The sequence below is a fragment of the Pelodiscus sinensis genome, chromosome 1 (genome assembly GCF_052426305.1).
Source record: "Pelodiscus sinensis isolate ZL-2025 chromosome 1, ASM5242630v1, whole genome shotgun sequence".
Classification (NCBI taxonomy): domain Eukaryota; kingdom Metazoa; phylum Chordata; order Testudines; family Trionychidae; genus Pelodiscus; species Pelodiscus sinensis.
In genome coordinates, this window is record NC_143052.1 from 31,170,219 (window position 1) to 31,189,400 (window position 19,182).

At 44.3% G+C, this 19,182-nt stretch overlaps 1 protein-coding gene across 4 annotated transcripts in view; it reads right to left on the bottom strand.

The window, feature by feature from the left end:
• The window catches only part of CELSR1 (cadherin EGF LAG seven-pass G-type receptor 1), a 277,024-nt gene that overhangs the window by 110,071 nt on the left and 147,771 nt on the right, over window positions 1–19,182 (bottom strand). For all 4 annotated transcript variants that reach the window (XM_075927708.2, XM_006120414.5, XM_075927707.2 and 1 more), the window contains exons 4-5: window positions 14,240–14,355; window positions 9,786–9,874 (exon numbers count right to left, since the gene is read on the bottom strand). In XM_075927708.2, the coding sequence (XP_075783823.2) occupies window positions 9,786–9,874; window positions 14,240–14,355 (205 nt within the window). The remainder of the gene's footprint in view (window positions 1–9,785; window positions 9,875–14,239; window positions 14,356–19,182) is intronic.

Sequence of the window (19,182 nt, forward strand, 5' to 3'; positions counted from 1 at the left end):
GGAAAAAATTCTGTTGAGGAAAAAAAAGGACCCTGACAGTTAAGCAAAAATAAATGAATAAATCAGCATGGCCCCTTTAAAAAAAGTCTTTGAGGCTTTTTGCCGACAACCATCTTGTTTTCCTGATCGGAGCCAGAAGACAGTTCCCCTGCAGAACCAGGTAAGCGGGAGTCCAGGGGCTTCTGGGGGAGGAGGGGATGGCGGTTGCTGAGTGTGTGTCTGGTGGTTGTCAGGTGTCTGGTATTTTCGCCTCCTGGCAGGGAAAAAAAATCAGTTGGGGTGTGTGGGGAGTGCAGGAGTGTTAGACACTGTGGTCAGATGGGGTCTGTGCCCCAACTGGGGGCTTGTTGGCCAGGCTTCATTTTTAAATACAATAAAATATTATGTCCAACACAAGAAGTTTCAACATTGTCTTTATTTATGGAAGTAGTGGGGAACCTTTTTTGGGTTGGGGTCACTGACCCACAGAAAAATCAGTTAGGGACCAAACAAGTGAAAATAAAAAACAGAACAAAACAAAACCCTCCCCAAATCCCCAATCCTCACTGATGTGACCCCCACCTGAAATACCCCCGATGCTCCAGTCCCATACTGGGGAGAGGGGCAGGGAAGACTGAGGTTCAAAGCCTCAGGCCAGATTTACTTTTCTGGGGTTTTAAGGTCAGTGGATTTTGTAGGGCTCCCTAGGCTCTTGGGTGCGGCCAAAAATGAGGGGTTAAGTGTGCAGGATGCGGGTGCCAGTGAATGGGATAGGGATGGGAGTGCAGGATCTGCGAGGGACGATGTGGGTTGTAGAGGGGGTGAGAGTGCAAGGTCTGCCTGGGGGCAGAAGTGTACTGGGGGCAGGCTGTCTGGCAAGGGGGATGCTGGCCAGTGGGGGGAGGCAGGGAGTAGGGAGGATTTTGGCCGGGGGGTGGGGTGGTGAGCGAGGGGTTGGTCTGGGCATGAGGGAGTGAGGTGCACGCACTTGTTTGCGTGCAGCATGGCAGGCACCACCTACTGCTCCCATTCCCCAGAAGCCTCCAGGAAGGACTATTAGGAGAAGCCTCGAGGGAAATGTTTCCTGGAGGGACAAAAAAGGGCATGTGCAGGGAGCCATTTTGATTGCTTGTTTCCCGCATGCGGAGGGAAGGAAAAGAGCAGCGCACCGAGACATTTTTCACTCTGCTTTGCCGTGCGCCGCATGGTGCCTTAGGGCTTTCTTCCCCCGCCCGCCCAGGAGCTGTAAGGTTGTAGCGCCAGCGCGGGCTCCCTGCTGCAGGAGGAGAAAAGGGGGGCCGAGTTGGGGCTCCAGAAAAGCCATATCTGGCTCCCTAGAGGGCCACAGGTTGCCGACCCCTGGGCTAAGCCACATAATGTGTAGCTTTTTTCTTTTTTCAATACATCTGCGAGCACAGTGTCACTGTACGCAATTGTGTGTGCACTACCAGAAGTGGCATACACAGTTATTGTTCTGGCCAAGGTAAATCTGTAGGGTTACCAGATGGTTTAACCAAAAATACCGAAACCTCCTTCCTCCTCCCCCTCCTCCCCAAAACATATCTGTTGAGGGGGGGAAAAGGGGGAGGAGGGGGAGACCAAAGTTGTTGAATAAAAAAAAATTAAAAGAAAACAGCATTAAAACAGCTTTAAGTGCGTGCAGAGTCAGAGTAGGGATAACAAGAGTGGAGCGGTGGAGCACTAAGACCCAGGGAAGGCTTTGCTTCCCCTTGCTTCAGTTCTTCAGGCTGTTTGTCGGCAGCCATTTTGTTTTCTTGATGGAGCCAGAACGCAGCTTCCCTGCGGGACCAGGTAAGCAGGGGGTCCTGGGGCGGCCAGGGCCTGGGGTAGGGTGGTGGGGGGACAGTTTCCGAGTGTGTTGTAGGGTTGCCAGGTGTCCAGTATTTTTGCTTCCTGGCTGGGAAAAATAAATAAATACCGGACATTTCAGGTATCTGGTATTTTCTGAATTTTTTACTGGACAGGAGGTGAAAATACCGGACTATCCGGGTCAATACCAGACACCTGGCAACCCTACCTGAAGAGCTTACAATTTCTTTGAAAACTAGACATTTTGAAGAGTGGAGTAAACAAATCAAAGGAAGATTAAGCATAACAATGATAAGGATACATGGCCACACAGATCTGCTAGGTGCACCTCTCGAACAGTGGTAGTGCTTACACTGTATTAGGCATTTCCAGGTGTATAAAAGACAACAGATCTTTCCCAAGGAGCCTGCAGCCTAATGACAGACTGTCTACCTGTGTAAGGACACGGAACAACAAAAGGGGTTTTCTGTACAAATCAATAACAATGCTGTGCTTCCTATAGTATATTTTAAGAGGGATTTTAAGAGTGGAAAGGCTGAGGCCTTGTGAATTCAGGGAACTTACAACATGTGAACAGGTATTGCCAAAGAAGACACAGAGGTGATGGCTCAGGAAACCGTCAAATAGATGGACTGGAGCGAAGTACATGGGGGACATGAAGCTCAACAAGAGAGAATAAGCAAGGCGTGACAGATTTATATTGATCCATTTAATTTTTTAAAATCATAACATACCAATCCATTAATAAAATAGACCCCAGGAGTTACACACAGCCAGCTTTTAATTTATTATCAGTTGCAAGTTTCCCATAAATGTTCTGGTAGAATTCAGAAGAGGAAGGGTTTGAAAGAGGACAGGGTAAAACAGCGGTGGGCAACCTGTGGAATGTGACCCACTGGACTTCTATGTGCGGTTCACAAAACATTTTGTTTACTGTAGCCCATACACAGGGTATACATATAGACTGCAAGCTTCTTTCGAAAGAGAGCATCCACACCTCAAAACCGGATTGAAAAAGTGATCTGCTTTTTCAAAAGAGTGTCCAGACTGCATTGACGCTCTCTTGAAAGAAAGCCCTGATTGTTCTTTACAGAATGGCCACCAGGGCACCTGTGCTTTTTTCGATTCCCTTCTCTTTAAAAAAATGTTCCTCTTCTGCATCCACACATGCCTTTTTTCAAAAGAGTTCTTTCAAAAAAGGCGTTCTTCCTCGTAATTTGAGGTTTACCAATATAAAAAAAACCCTGCGTTCTTTCAATTTAATTTCAAAAGAATGCTATTGCAGTGTAGATTCAGGTGAAGTTTTTTTGAAAAAACAATGTAGTCTAGACATACCCACAGTATTGCCAGATTCTGCTGGTTTTCATCGCATAGTTTTTCCCCCACCAGTATTACAAAAGTGTCAAGCTCTTAATGCACGAGTCTGTTGTGAGACCATGTGCTCCCTCTACATCCAATCAAAGTGCTGCTATGGTTCAGACACCACACCCCACAAATTCTAGGTGTGCAAGTGCAGTTAGCAAAACAACCTTATCCTGGAAGACTGTCTTGGTTAAGACAATCTTGTGGCCCACCTAGATGAAGGAGGGCCAATCATGTGGCCCACTCATTAGCCTACTTTGCCTCTCATTGGTTTAGAAGCTACACAGGCGGGCATGGGAGGCGGGGTTTCCATGTGCAAGGAACAGCACTGAAGATACAAAGAAGTGTGTGGGAGAAAAAGACAATATACAGAGGCAAATTTGTAAAGGGCCCTAAAGGCAAAATACTGGAGTCTGATGCAGGAAATGAGGAGCCTGTTAAGGGATCGACTGAGGGAGAAGACAGGCAAAGACCACCAGCTAAGTAGCTATGTTTTGGCCTAGAGCTGGAAGGTAATGTGTGTGTTTGAGACATCAGAGAGCAGGAGGCTGCAGTGGTCAAGGTGGTAGATAATGAGGTGCTGGATGAGAGCTTGTGCTATGGGCAGGAAAAAAGGCAAAGCTGAAAAATGTACACTGTCCTCTGAACAATATAGTGTTATCTCCCCCTTCAAACCTCTGTTTACTTTCAATGAAGTCATAAGTTTTATGCATTCTTTTATTCAAACATGTCTGAGTTGTACTGAGTTGAGACATCATACCCTATTTATCTTGGCATAACACAAATCCCTACATTAACTGCCTTAGGAAATCCTCGCAGGGACTTTTTATTGTTGAACCTTGCTAAGGAATTGTCTTGTACATACATATCACCAGAAGCAAAGACCTAAATCTCTCCTCAGTTATACCAGGGTGGGCTCAAAAGAGAGAGGGGGTAGGGGAAGCAGGGCCATGGCTCTGTCTTACTTCCTCTGCCCAGCAAGACTGACTGCTGAGGAGCATGCTGCAGCATCCTTGAGAGATGGTGCAAGATGTGTGCTCCCCTAGCACTGCCCCAGAGGGGCGCTCTGGAGGCCTGCATTATAGTTTGCATTGCTTGTTAAGTACTACCACATGCCACTTACTTTGAGACCTGTATGTGATTTCCTTTCCCCAAACCCTGAGCTAAAGATTCCCCCAAATAAATTGCTAGAGATACCAAAGCTTGATTTACCACAGTAAGATGGCAGAGATACACATACCTCTCAGCACAGTGGTTACCACACTGAATTCATGCTTCCTCATTGCGTTTTATGCCAATTGAAAGACCCTGAAGTCAACAAAGCTACGCTGGCATAAATTGGGAGTAACAGGGTAATAAAATCAGGCCCTATACTTTGGTGTCTACTATTTCCAATTGGCTTATAAATCAAGAACAATAACTGTGGCAGTGGGTTCCATTCCTGAATTAGTGGAAAGAAGGGGAGAGACAGAGAAAGAAAGAGACCCTAAAACAAAATACAGCATTAGGGTAATAAAGAGTAATATCATGCCTTTAAATCAATAGTGTGAGGCCGAGAAGATGTCTTCTGGTAACTACCCCACTGGGTTGCTTATAGAAGATGAGAAGGGACTGAAAAGTGAAAGTTAAGAGTGACCCTCAAAAATTTCTTCCAAAGAAAATGGCAAAGCAGGCAGAGTATTTCAGGAATGCCCAGCAGGCTATTTACTGCTCCCGGCTTGAGTGTCGAGCTCCCTGCACTCTCCTCCTGGCATGGCAGAACTGATAGATGTCCCTCTGTCCTCCCTTGCCAGTGAGCATTCGATCTGCAGTTGGGAGGAAGAGGGCAACACATAGGCCCTGAGCACCATTCTCACAGTGGGAATTCGTCCACACCAGCTCAGAGGGAGGGGTTCCATATTCAGAGATAAAGAAATAAGCACATGCTTATGCTTTAAAACAGTAAAATGTCCTTCAATATACTAACAGAATAACCCCTTTAATAAATAGAAACAAACCCTGAAAATGAGGCAAAGGTTTATTTTTAACCACCGCATTGGCTCACTTTTCCTTTTAAAGCATATCCTGGAGCTGTCTCAACTCCTTATCTTTTTGGCAGCACTTTAGGATTTTAAACTAGTACCAATACTATGCAATCCAACCTTCCACTGATGTATGTTACTTTCCCCATGCTTGCTGGCCCATGAAGAGAAATGGCTCACCATGAAAGATATTAAGGGTTTCTTTATCATTTCAGTAAAGAGCTCCCTTTATATTAAAGCTACTTACTGTGGGAGGGTAGAGCCAAGAACATGAAGAAACAGTGTTTTACAGATTACAAGAAAGATTTACACTGTGACCAGGATCACATACATACAACAAGTTACACTTTTGTTTCTCTGTTGCATTGCGAAGATCAAGGCACATAATACAAGAATAAATGCATAAATGGATATGATTTCATTTCTCCATAAAATATCCATAGGTAAGGAGAATCTGATGAAAATCCTAAGGCTCTCATTCAAAGTCACAAATTGTGATGAAAGGACACAGCACTAGGAAAATGAATTTGTTGAATATATTAATCCTTCATCTTCTAAGTATCTTCTTACATTAATATCATTTTTCCTTTCTAACACAACAGTACCCATCTATTTCTTTATTTAATCTTCATAATGCTATCATGTCACGACTAAAAAGCACTGATTTTGAATAACCACACCAATTATTTAATTCTGTTACAGATACGGGAGCTCTGAAATCTGTATCTAAACTATGACTCAGTATTTAATCTCAAACCTCTCTTGTTCTTTACAGAAATCATTTGTGTACCTAGATCCCTGATGTAAGTAAAGAATAAGTTACATTTCTCATAAGCTACCCACAGAGCACATGAGCACCATTATTTCTTTTAGTTTGTTGAATATATGGAACAGCCTTTTCTCCATTAAATCTAATCTCTTATATCTTTCTACAAAACAAATGAAATTTATTTAGTAGGATCAGCTCTAATTACTCCAAAAATAGTACCTCATAGTTTAATTTTCCAATTTTCGGCATATGGTATGTTGTTTCCTTTACATGAATTTTTATGAAAGAATGCACCAAAACAGAAATACATACCATGCAGTGCTGTCTGCTTTTTCAGTGCTTAGCTACTGTAATAAATTTTAACATTAGAATCTTGTAAAAAATACATAAAGGAAATAGCAGACCCTATCAGAGAGCCCTTGAAAGGAAAATCTACAAGTCACAATGCAGTCAGTCTTCCCTGCATCTGTGAGTTAGAGCAAACCTAAAAGTGAGAGGCCTTGACCATGCAGAAGGCCTAGACAGAGTGGTTGGGGAATGTGGAGATTGAATGCACCCCCTTACCAGCTTCTATTGGTAAGGCTTCTACAAAATATTAGCCAGAGTAGTGCAATCATCCAAGAACAGGGTAGGGGAATAATTTTTGCAGGGGGGGAAGGGCATTTAATGAATTTTGGTACGTGGTCACTGGCCGGCTCTGCCTCTGAAAGGGGGCACGGCCTGGGGCAGAAGGCATGGGGCTGGGGACTTTGAATTAAAAACACAGCCAGCAAAGGACCTGCAGCTACTGGCCCTGCCACTACCACATTGTCTGGCAGTCGGGGCGGCAGGTTTGTATAAATTTTGGTGGAGCCCAGAATGGGTCTAGTCCCTCCCCGCCCCCCACCTGCCCTGTAAGTTGATATATATTTTATTAAATAATGTAAAAATGGACTGGAAACCATAAGTGTTTAACAGTTTCCCTTTATTGCACAATATCACTATCATAAGAAAAATTATTTAACTAAGAACATCAACGTTATTAATACTCTTTTAAGTATGGAAACAACCAAGCACCCTTTAAAACATGCTGATTTACAACTAAATATAACCTTTATGCCAAATTTGGTGCTTCTATTTATTAACCAGGAGAATACACTCAGTACTACTACCAACTAAATAAGTGCCCAAATAATTGTGTAACTTACATGTAATCAGATTCTTAATTTTTACATTTTTATTTTATTACAAAATGGTGTGTAATAGGAACACTTAAGAGACAGGTTATACCCCATTTATTATTTGCCAAGTGGTGGCTACTTTTTTTAAAATGTATGATTTGCATCTACTTCTGTCTGGATGGAAATTCTATTTAAAATAAACAAAACCAGCACTTAATTTTTGTATGAAATAAAACTACCTTAAATGTGAAAGATACATAACAAAAAAGTATCCAAACATATTCTGCATCTGAAATTCATTTATTAAACAAAGGAAATATCCATAGTGAATTTACAGATCGATTCTAGTCATCATGTTCTTCAAGGTGTTAGAACACTCTCATAACCACTTTTTTACTGAGAAAAGAGGAAATCAAGTTTTTCTGCTTCGTCAACTCTTGGTTTTGCAATGGTGAATGAACTAATCATTGAATTGAACTAGCTGAATAAACCGAAGTGATAAAAACATTCTCTCTTCACCTGCAGAAGAAGCTACTGCTGATGTAAACACTGGTTCTGGGTGCTTACACAGCAACTTACACTAGTGAACTGGTAGAATTTTTTTAAAAGTTGACAGGAAATGTTCTATTTAATTTTTAAATTTAATTCATAAGTTATTTAAATAGATTATGATAAATTTAGGCCATAACAATTTTTAATTTATTTTTAAAGGTATATTATTTAAAACAAAGCCTATTTAAATGGGATCACAATTCCAATTTTAATAAAGCTCTTCTGCCCCAGACAGGAAGGGACTTGGGGACATGGGCACTGGGAACACCAGAGTTTCCCTTCCTCAGACAAAGGGGGAGGGAGAATCACCTGGCTCCCAGGCAGGGGTGAGGTTGTCAGCACATAGTACAAGGGGGCTGGGTTCCTGGGCAGGTGTGTGGGGGGAGGGAGGGTCCAGGTGTGTGCGGGGAGGCAGGAGGGGGGGGAAGAGAGGGAGAAGAGGAGACGGGGTCCCAGCAAAGGTTGCAGGGCCAGGAGGTGGGGTGTGGTGTTGCTTGGCAGAGGCCAAGCCAGGGGAGGAGAAGAGAGGGGGCAGGTAGCGAGGGGCGGGGAGAATCGCAGGACAGTGGGCAGGGGCACACAGGCGGGGGGAGGAGCCCCGCTGGGCAAGGAGGGTTCACAGGCAGGGGAGTTGCAGGGTAGAGAACACAGACGGGGGAGGGTAGCCGGCCGGGGGGCCCCATGGGCAGGGGAAGGAGAGTTGCGGAGGGGAGGGCGCATGGGAGTGGGGTGGCCAGCTGAAGGGGACACACGGGTGGGGCCGCACTCAGCCGAAGAAGAGACCACCCAGTACAAGCGCACCATCCCGCAGCCAGTCGGGCGCTCTCCTCCCCCGGGACTAAGCCTCTGGACCTCCCAGGTGTGCTCCGCCGGGACTGCTAGGGTTACCTCCGGACCTTCGGCTCCCTGCCCAGGGTGCTGCACCTTCTGGCTCTTGGGCAGCCCCCTCGCCGGTCCATCCGCCGTGGGGCGCTTCTCGTCTCTGTTCGTCTGGGGCCCTGGCTCCCTCTGTCCTCCCACGTCCTCTGCTGGCCTCACGGTGATGTGCTCAGCCCCCTTTCTCAGCTGTGTGGCCCCGGCTTTTGAAGTGCCTGCGGGGCTGCTGGAGCATGCATAGCAGTGCCGAGGTGCACCAGGCTGCATAGCTTCTGACGATGTGATCACCAGCATCTTCTTGCGGGGGCAGGGGGATGGGCTTGCCCAGTCACACCCCTCTTCCGCCAGCAGCCTCCAGCTGGCCCGTGTAACGACGGCCCCCTGGGAAATTGCCGGAGGCCCACCGGGAAATTCCCGGTGTCCCACCAGGCGAATCTGCCCTGGTCAGGGCCCGCTCCAGGCAGGGCTGGGGGAGAGACCCAGCTCCAAATATTGGCGGATCAGGGCCCCCAGCTCTGAATATTCCTGGAGCGTGGGCACTACAAGCCCATATAACTCGCCGCCTTTGCTGGCAGTCACACTGGTTGCTGCAGCTATTTAGAGGGCTTGCAGCTCCAGCCCCTGCTTGGGTAGTGCTGTGATGCGGAGCTGGGAGACATTTAAATAGGATCCCTCTTCCTGTGCCACAACCTGGAAATTCAGTGCCATGGGCAGCAGGCTATAAATAGAAAGTGGCCAGATGCAGTCCACGGTCTAGATCAAAGTGTTAGGTGAGCCGGATCTGGCCACCAGGTCGCATCTTGCCCAATCCTGTCCAAGAAGTAGCTTAATCAATGTTTTATTGAAAAATAAATTTTCTGTTTGATACTAAATACCCCAAAAAAGTAAGTGCAGTTCATTCTGTTCGGAGCAGTATATCAGGACTTAGAGCTCATCGGGGATGGTTTATTTTGCTAAGTAAGATTATAAAGTGTTTAGTCTAATAGGGAGGGACTCTCTAGTGTGCTTGCTAGAGATGCATGCACATAGGGAAACATCTTTACCTCAGATGAGCAGGTTCATTATAATGAAAACAAAACCAGAAATCCCAGGGCAACTACATATGCGGGGCCAGATCCTCAGGTGGTATTAATTGGTGTTACTCAAATTAAATGAATGAAACCGTGCTGAGAACACACTAAGTGGCTCATTGTCTTTAAATTTCACACATAGCATTCCTGAAGTATTCAGCCTTACCTTGTTGTAGTACTGCACCTGAACTGAGTGCCATTGTCCATCACTGACCCCTCCTGGAACAAATGGTGCAACTGTTGTAGTGGTCTCCCCTGAATGTTAGTTGGAACACGAGAAAAAAAAATAGTCACCATGACTGTTACTCTGATTTAGTGATCTGCTCAGCATTGCTCAAAACACAAATAGAAAGACAGTCGTACTTGAAAGACAATAGTTTACCATCCACCTAATACGGGCCTAATACAGTACAGGTTGAGCCTCTCTAGCCGGGCATTCTAGGGACCTGACTGGTGCTGAACCTTAGAATTTTCTGAGCCATGGGAGGTCAATATTGTCTAGTGGCATTACCAACAATTCCACAGCTTATTGGCTCTTAGAAGATATTTAGGGTAAATTAGACATAAATAACAGCACAGAACACTGAGAGCCAGGACAAACTTTACGGGACGGCAGGAAATTTGGCCACCCCCATGATAAATGGACATCCAGCTAGCTAAAATCATGCCAGACCACGGATGTTGCCAAACCAGAGAGTCCTGGACTAGAGAGGTTCAACCTGTATACAGGCAGTCCCCGGGTTACGTACAAGATAGGGACTGTAGGTTTGTTCTTAAGTTGAATTTGTATGTAAGTCAGAACTGGTACATATTGTAGGGGAAACTCTAGCCAAACATTTCTCCAGAGCTAAGTTTTATTCTCCCACACCTCACTTCCCTCAGTCCTTTATTCTCAAGCTGAGATGTCTGCTGAGAAAAGCCGCGGAGGACGTGGGCGGCGGGACCGCGGCGCGTCTCGGCGGTCTGCTGGGGGGGGGGGCGCAGCTAGTGTGGGGTTGCCTCACCCCGTTTGTAAGTCGGATCCATGTAACCCGGGGACTGCCTGTATACTAATGGTAATCTAATATGCAAGAATTTGGAATGGGAGTCTGTGAGCTGCTGAGCACACTCAGTTTTACTAAAGTCTATTTTGGGTGCACAAACATAAAAGTGATTTCTGTAACATATTAGTAAAACATGTTTCTTTTTGCTGCTGTAGAATGTATAAGGAGATATACAGGACAGCTACTGAGAAAATTGTCAAATATGAAAGCCTTGACATGAGCTTTTCTGCTTTTTCTGTCATTGACAAAAGTGTGACTCCTGGTTTGAAGAGTATCTTGCTGACTCAAAGCATATCAATGAAATGTACTCCTGATCAAGGCTGAGAAGCTGGAATCTGACATCCCTATCACTTAATAAACTATCTTGATAGTCTTTGAAGTGCTACATATTTTTTCCTTTTGTTTTAGAAACAAAACATGCATCTCAGAAGAATTCTTAATTTCTAACCTTGTAGTTAAGCAATACTGTTTATTGTTTAAAATCAAGGTTGTTTTGTATATTACCGGTATATTTGTAAGGGTAGAGGATGTTAAGTCAGGTATGCAAACTAGAATAACTAGTACGGTGGCTCCTATGAAATAATGACAAAACAAACATTTACTGAAAAAGTACATAAGGGCCTGGCACAGTGCTTTGGATTCTCCCCTCCCTTTTAAACATTTGGACAAAAGTTCCTTTTGCAGAGGAAGAAGAAAAGAAAGAGCATTAGAAAAGCTACCTATATAAGAAGTCACAGAAAAAACAACTCCCCTCCCACAAGCTAACAAAGCTGATAGTTTCACACATTGAACATAAAGCATGCATTCTCCTCTACATTCATAAGTAACCTTTCACAAGTCTCTTCTGTGTCTATGGCTATCTCTTACTGTCAATACACCACAACTATTCAAACAGTACAGACTATATTTTTATGATCTGATCTACATTTACCTCAAAAAGGGCCTCAATCATAGATGAGAGTAACAAAAGTTATGCTAAAAATTCATAAGCACACTTTTGTGAAAATCCCTAATTATTTTGTCTTAATTTCTGCTAAGAGAATGTTGTGACACATTACTCCACAGGCAAAAGTGACTGCCAGCATGTCCCAAACTTGCATCTTCATGTTAATTTTTACCCAAAGATATAAAACAAATCAATCTCTAAATATATTGAGCCAAATTCTTCTATCATTTGCACTGGTGCAAATTGATTTAAATGGATTTCCAGAATTTACACCAGTGTAAATAACAGAATTTAGCCAATTTACAGTCATCCTCAGGGTGTCTTCCTAATAATCTGACTCTTAAGGAACGCAAATATGAAATTGCCTGCCAGGCTTCTGCGCAATCACAGGCTCCCAGCGCCGATTGTGGTCCCGCCTTCCAGCCTCTCCCCCCATCCATGCCAGGCTTCCATCTGGCCACTCCCCCTGCCCCCACCAGACTTCTGCGCAATCACAGGCTCCCAGCGCCGATTGTGGCCCCACTTCCCAGCCTGGGAGTCCCAGCTGGGAAGCGGGGCCACGATCGCCGCTCTGGGCACGTCAGAAGCCTAAGCGGGGGCGGCGGGAGTGGCTGGGAGGTGGGGCGCAATCGGCGCTGGAAGTTCTCTACAATCATTTCAGCTGCAGGATAAAAAGGAGTTCTAAATTCTTCTATAGCCTTAGCTTTAGAGTAATAGAAAACAATGAAAATAGCATGCACATTTGCACAATTACTTCTAGGCCTCTTTACACAGAGATAGTGTAGGATGAAGACTGTTTATAATAAAGTTAAGTATTAAACATAGCATGTGTGTTCGTGGCAGTGGTTTTTGGTTTTTTTCCTCCTCGACAAATTTTTAGCCCGTGTGTTCGGTATTTTTGGGAGACCATCTGGCAACCCTACTCTTGCTCTAGCAGTGGAGCAGGAGGGACCGAGCTACCAGGGAAGCTAGAGGCTTCCTAATTTAGAGCAGGGCTGGGGAAAGGCAGGCAGAGCTGGGGAAGCTCCCAGGCTGCAGGGCCTGAAGAAAGGCCTCAGGGTACTAGTGCTGCAGGGAGGCAACCAAGGGAGGCAAAGACAGCAGGTCCACACCCCCTTGCCTATGATGAGTGACCATTTCAGATCGCAGTTTGCCTCTGTGGCAGGGGCTAGATGAAGACTGGCAGTGGGTCACTGATGCAGTTATGAAAAAAAAAATTGCTTGAGTCCAGCACCTTTTTCATTACAAATTAAGCATTGGGGTCACCAAATGAAATTAGCAGACTTCCATGCAGTGGCCTGATTCCTCCCAGTGGCCAGGAAAGCTGGGCTGCCACCCGATGCTTCCCCAGTAGCCAGAGAAAGCCAGGCTGCTACTCAGTGGCTCATTGCTTCCTGGCGGCTGGGGGAAAATCGGGCTGCCGCGCCCTGGCTCATTGCTCCCATGCGGCTGGGCTGCCTTCCCCAGTGACTGGATGGAGCCAGGCTGCTGCACTGCAGCCCCAGCCTTTGGTGGTGGGTCATTTAAGGCAATTTTGGGAAGGCTCTGCCTACATTACCACCCATGGGTTTAGACATGCATCAGTGCACTTTACTGCCAACAGAAGAGAGAGTGATGATTTTTCCTTCTATCTGATATTTAATTTTTCTTTCTTTCTCTGAGGAATAGCTTTTGGATAAAAATGGGTTTTGTAACTAGTATGCTGGCAAGCCCTTATCTACATAGGGAGTGCTACCACGGCACTATAAAGAGTGCCGCAACCTGAAACATTTTACTAATCTCTTCACACATTATGTCATGAGAGACTGATTGGTTAACATCCCTGTCTAACTAAAAGAATTACTAGAAGTAATATTAATTACAGCAGCTGAGCACCTATGAATATGAAAGAACAATAACTGATCTTTAAATGTTCGAATTAATGCCATGACAATTTTACAGATTGAGAACAGTTGCCTACCAAAAAGCACTTTTTCCAAAATATGTCTTCACTTTACAAGTATCAAGATACTTTACGTATAGTAATACTGGCAGTTCTCTTCTCAAACTCACAGTTCTCTTTACTTAGAAATGTTGGATTATTGAGACTGCCCAACAAATACAAACATTGTGCACTCTCTTTTCCTGCCTTACTTCCAAGGACTGAGAGATTGATTTGATATCTAAAGCCCTCTGCTCCTCTAATGCCCAATTCTGTTCCCACTGAAACCAAGAGGATTTTTTTCAATGGGCTTCAGTGTGATTTGGATCATGGCTGCTGTGTGTTCTGTTGCTCAAATGGTTTGATAAATGCTCTGTATTGTAATGGTTGATGATGGAAGAGTTGCTAAAACCAAACCACAAAATAAAAAATAACATAAAAAAGGAAAGTAAAAAGAGCTGGGTAAATTAACTGTTATGCCATTCAATAGTGCAGTGTCAATCATTTGTACAAAAGAGCAATTATTTGGCAATGTTTTAAACTCACTTAAAATCTTTAATTTGGGATCTATGACTCAAATCTAGGAAACTACATACAATCTGTAATGAGGTTAATTTCAAAATATAGTGAGATGTTCTCATTACCATAATGTTATTGCTATTATTTACATATAAAAGAGTATCAAACTAAGTGAGCAAGGAACACCTTACCTGCAGAGAATGTTAGCTGGATCTGTTCTTCAATGATCTCAAGGGCAATGAAGTCATGCTTCTCATTAAAACGGCCATTGTAGAGGAGGAGAGCATTCCTTTCTCTGGTTGCAAACCTGTAACATACAAAAACAAATTTAATATTTAATGATCTACAAAGTGAAGAACAAACAATCAAAGCCACTCTGAAAATAGATGACATAACACATACTACAATTGATTGCGTTGTTATTCTTTTCTGAGTGTCCAAAAGTGTGGAAGAATTCTCATAAGCAAGGAAATAAACACTGCCCCCAAATGCTTACTGCCTAAATTCAAAATGATGCAATGAGGGTCAGACACAGATGAATCACAGAATACTTGAACTGGAAGGAACCTCGAGAGATCAGTAAGTAGGGCTGCCAGATACTTTGACAAAAAATACCGAACATAGCGGGGGAAAAATTGGTTGGGGAAACCCCCCCCCCAAAAAAAACCAAAGTTGTTGAGTAAAACAAACAAGCAAGCAAAAAAACATCGCACCAAAAAAGACAGTCACTATGCCTTTGAATACCCCCGCTCCTCCCATCCCCACCAGACGCGGCAGGACATTTTACATGTCCAGTATTTTCTGGGCTTTTTTTAACCGGACAGAGGCTGCAAATACCGGGCCAATACTGGACATCTGGCAACCCTATCAAGTCCAGTCCCCTGCCCTCATGGCAGGACCAAGCACGGTCTGGATCAGTGTTTCTCAACCGTTTTTTATAAAGTACCCCTTTAAAAAAATTATAAGTACCCCCAGTACCTACAGTTTTCAGACACACATTTTTTTCTACCATTGCAACACGTTTGTTTAAACAACTTAATCACAGCTGGGTGGGCTGTGAAATTTTTGGGTGTAAAAAGTACAAAAATAATAAAGCTCTGTAAAACTTAAAACAAAAATTCAGTTTTCTCCAAATTTCAGGTGTGTTGACGTACCCACCAGCCTTCTTGAGTACCCCTAAGTGTACTTGTATCACTGGTTGAGAAACACTGGTCTTCTAAACCATCCCTGATAGATGTCAGACTAATCTGATCTTAAACACCTCCAATGATGGAGATGCCACAACCTTTTCCCACAAGGAAAAAGACAAGACTTACATTAATGTCACATGGTTAATCAGGGCCTGATCCTTCACCAGTGAAGTCAATTATGAGTAAGGCAAATTCATATATCTTGATGATTCCATTAAATTGGTTTGGGTTTTCTTCATTTTTTAATTTCATGTTCTCTAATGTCAAGCATTTGATGCTCCAAAAACAGGGGGGCTGCGTCTAGAATGGCAAGTTATTCCGCAAAAGCAGCTGCTTTTGCGGAAAAACTTGCCAGCTGTCCACACTGGCCGCTTGAATTTCCGCAAGAACACTGACGATCTCATGTAAGATTGTCAGTGTTCTTGCGGAAATACTATGCTGCTCCCATTCGGGCAAAAGCCCTCTTGTGCAAATGCTTTTGCGAAAGAGGGCCAGTGTAGACAATGCGGTATTGTTTTGCACAAAAAAGCCCCGATCGTAAAAATGGCAATCGGGGCTTTCTTGCACAAAACCGCATCTAGATCGGCACGGACGCTTTTCCGCAGAAAGTGCTTTTGTGGAAAATTGTCCGTGCCAATCTAGATGCTCTTTTCCGTAAATGCTTTTAACGGAAAAACTTTTCCGTTCAAAGCATTTGCAGAAAATCATGCCAGTCTAGACGTAGCTGGGGAGTTTCCACTTTTGTGCAAGGAAATAGCTGATAGCCGTAGTTTAAGAAAAGCCTAGTTTGGCCTCTGTAGCTCCTTTATTTAAAATTTGAGTAGGACTCATTATGAAATTCTTTAAATTTATCTATATCTATTGCTAATGTTTAAGTGTGAAGAAGAATAGAAGTCATGGGAAGTTTTTACAATTCTAAACAATAAGACTGTGCACTGATTCTGTATCATCAACATCGATAATGTAAACAGTTACATTATCTTCATCTATTAAATATTATATATGAATGCAGCATTGAGTAAAAACACATAAAATCAGGCATATTCCTATGAAATGTTTCAATTCTGACTGAACTGTACTTTGAGAGAAAACTATTCCATCAAAATAATTTCAACAGCTATAAACAGAATATATCTAAAGAAAAGAGGAAAGAAAGCAGAAATCACTTGCTTTCCTAGAAGGCAGAAATTGTTAGTTAATTGAACAACACTATCAACTTTATGTGTCTGAAAACATTAGCAGGAATTAGTACTAAGAGCACTATAACTGAAAGTGGGTAAAATCTATATTTTTCTATTTTTTTTCTGTGTTTTTTTTAACCTTGTGCATTTAACAATACTTTGTGTCTGTTCACTTTTACTGTTCTGTTGATGGACAATTGAACTTCCTGTTTCATGTACTAGCAATTTGGTGTGGTTGCTATGGCTATCTTTCCGGCAAAAATCCATATATACACCTCAGCTGGGGAGGAAAAAACAACACTTTTTTTAAGGGAGGGTTTGGTGCTTTGTTTTCTTTTAAGTTCAGATGTATTACTTATAGAGTGCTTTTTCAGAGGCTGGAATTGTTTGAAATGAATCTCTTAAAAAAAATCAGATGACAATTCCCTTTAAGCAAGGTGGAATGATTAAGAACTGTTGAGAGAGAGGAGGAGAGGGGGCAATGCACATCTGATAAGTGTCCCAAAATAACAGTGAGGTTTAGCATGAAGAAATAGGGTTTATGGAAAATAAGCATCTGACTACTTGTTCTTGTTCCTTTTCCCTTCTGTAAGAACATATGGTGAGGATGAGCTATACATTCCAAGCCATTTAAATGCTCAGAATGCCTCATTAGCTTGCAGCATAGTCAGTGAACATGTAAGTTATTTTTAAAATCCCATTTTAATCATGAGGATGAAGTTGACAGACTTCCCACTCCTTGATCTTTTGGTGGAAAGTGGGGCTGAAGGATGCTAGACACCCTGAAATTATTGGACCATTTACAAAGAAAAAAAAATATGGAATGGCAAATCATTTGCTTGACCAAACTTCTACAGGTTGGACCTCACTGGTCCAGCACCCTGTCAGGGTCTGACCGGTCCTGGATGAGGGAATTTGCCAGACCAGGGAAGGTCTCCTGCTACCAGTCCCCTCAGCCTGCTGCCCCTTCCTGCTGCTGGCTCCTTCAGACCCATTGCCAGCTGGATGACACAGCTGCCCTGGCCCCACTGCCATAGTTGCTGCTCCAGCACCACTGCCAGCAGGCAGCCCTGGTCCTGCTGCCGGTGAGCATGAACCCTGCTGCCGGCTGGCATGTGGCCCTGATTGGGCTGCCGACCTACCGCGGCCCCAGCTGGGTTGCCACTGCCCGGGCTCCACTGTCACAGCAGCAGACAGGCTTCTCCTGCTGGGCTACTGCAGCCTAGCCTTGCTGCTAGCCAGGCTGCTGCAGCTCTGTCCCACTGCCGGGGGACAGCTGGGTTGCCAGGCTGCCACTGCCCCGCTACCATGGCCCCGTTACCACCACCAGACTGCTGAGGCTCTGGTCCTACTACCACTGTGCGCAGGGTTCTCAGCAGCTGGTCCTCCTGCCCAGGGGCTCTCTTGCTCAGCAACAACCGTGGTCCTGCTGAACCATGGATGTTGCCGGACAAGAGTACCAGCTTAGGGAAGTGCAACCTGTACTTCTTATTTATCTTGAAGTAATGTTTCCCACCAGCAATGGAGAAGAAAAGAGTGCAAGAAAATACTCAGCATAAAATCCGTTCATTATCCTGATCATATAGGGACAAATTCTGTACTAATTCTGTCACATGCCATGAAGCCAATGGGTTGGTATGGTATTTAATTCAGCATCAAATATGCCTGCTGAAGATTTTGAAACCTATAGTGATGGTAAGCCTTTCTGTTTGTTGTTTTCCTAGTAAGCTCACAATCTGAGTGAGAGCCATTCTAGCCTGATGCAAACACACACCACTCTTTGAGAATCTCCCTGGAAGCCTGTAAAATGATACCATGTGCAGCATCCCTTATGGTTGGCCAAAAGTCTCCCCGAATCAGAACTGATCTCCTGGTGGCTACTGAAAACAATACAGGAGATTTTAATGGGCTGCTAAAATCCAATCAGCAGCACAGTGGGGCTTCTTTGGGTCAGGATTCTACAATTACAACAGTGACGTTTCGGATGTAATCATGAAATCTACAATTTTTAAAATCTTATGACCATGAAATTGATCAAAGTGGACCACAAGTTTGGTAGGGCCCTAGTTATGCAACCCTTCTTCTAAGAGTGCCAGGAGCTGCAGAGGTTGTAGAGGGAGCCAGCAACCCTAGCTTTGCTGGTCACCAATTGAGCACCCAGCAAAAATCCAAAAGCGGGCAGTACTCGTTGGGTACATGGCCAGGCCAATTGTGGGACCTGCCATTTTAGTCCATCCCCTAGACATGAGGGCTGACAGAGTTGCCAGGGCTCTGGGTAAAGTGGGGGGCAGCTCCGTGCTCTTGGAAGGAGGGGACCTTCAGCAAGAGGAACGTAGATAGGGGCAGCCAGCCCTCAGAGCTACCCGGAACATGCTGAGTGGGGCTCCAGCAGCAATTTAAAGGGTCTGGGCTCCAGCCATTGTTGCTCCTGTGGTAGTGGCAATGGCAGCCAGGAACCCCCAGGCCATTTTGAATCACCCAGCTCCAGGGTAATTGCCCCTTTTGTCCCCCCATATAGCCTCTGGCAGCTGCAAATTGAATATGCCCTACTCCAGCAAAATCTCACATTTCCTCTCTCTGGACACACTGTTTCCTGATGACAACTACGCCCTCCTGAGCCATGAGGGCTTGAAGGAGCCCACTCCCTCTAGCTGTGTACAGGACTTTGCAATACTTCAGTAGAAAAGACCTCTGCAAAAGAAAACCCTGATCTATCTAGCAGAGGAGCTGACTATTGTGAAAATGAAAAGTGTTATGATATGA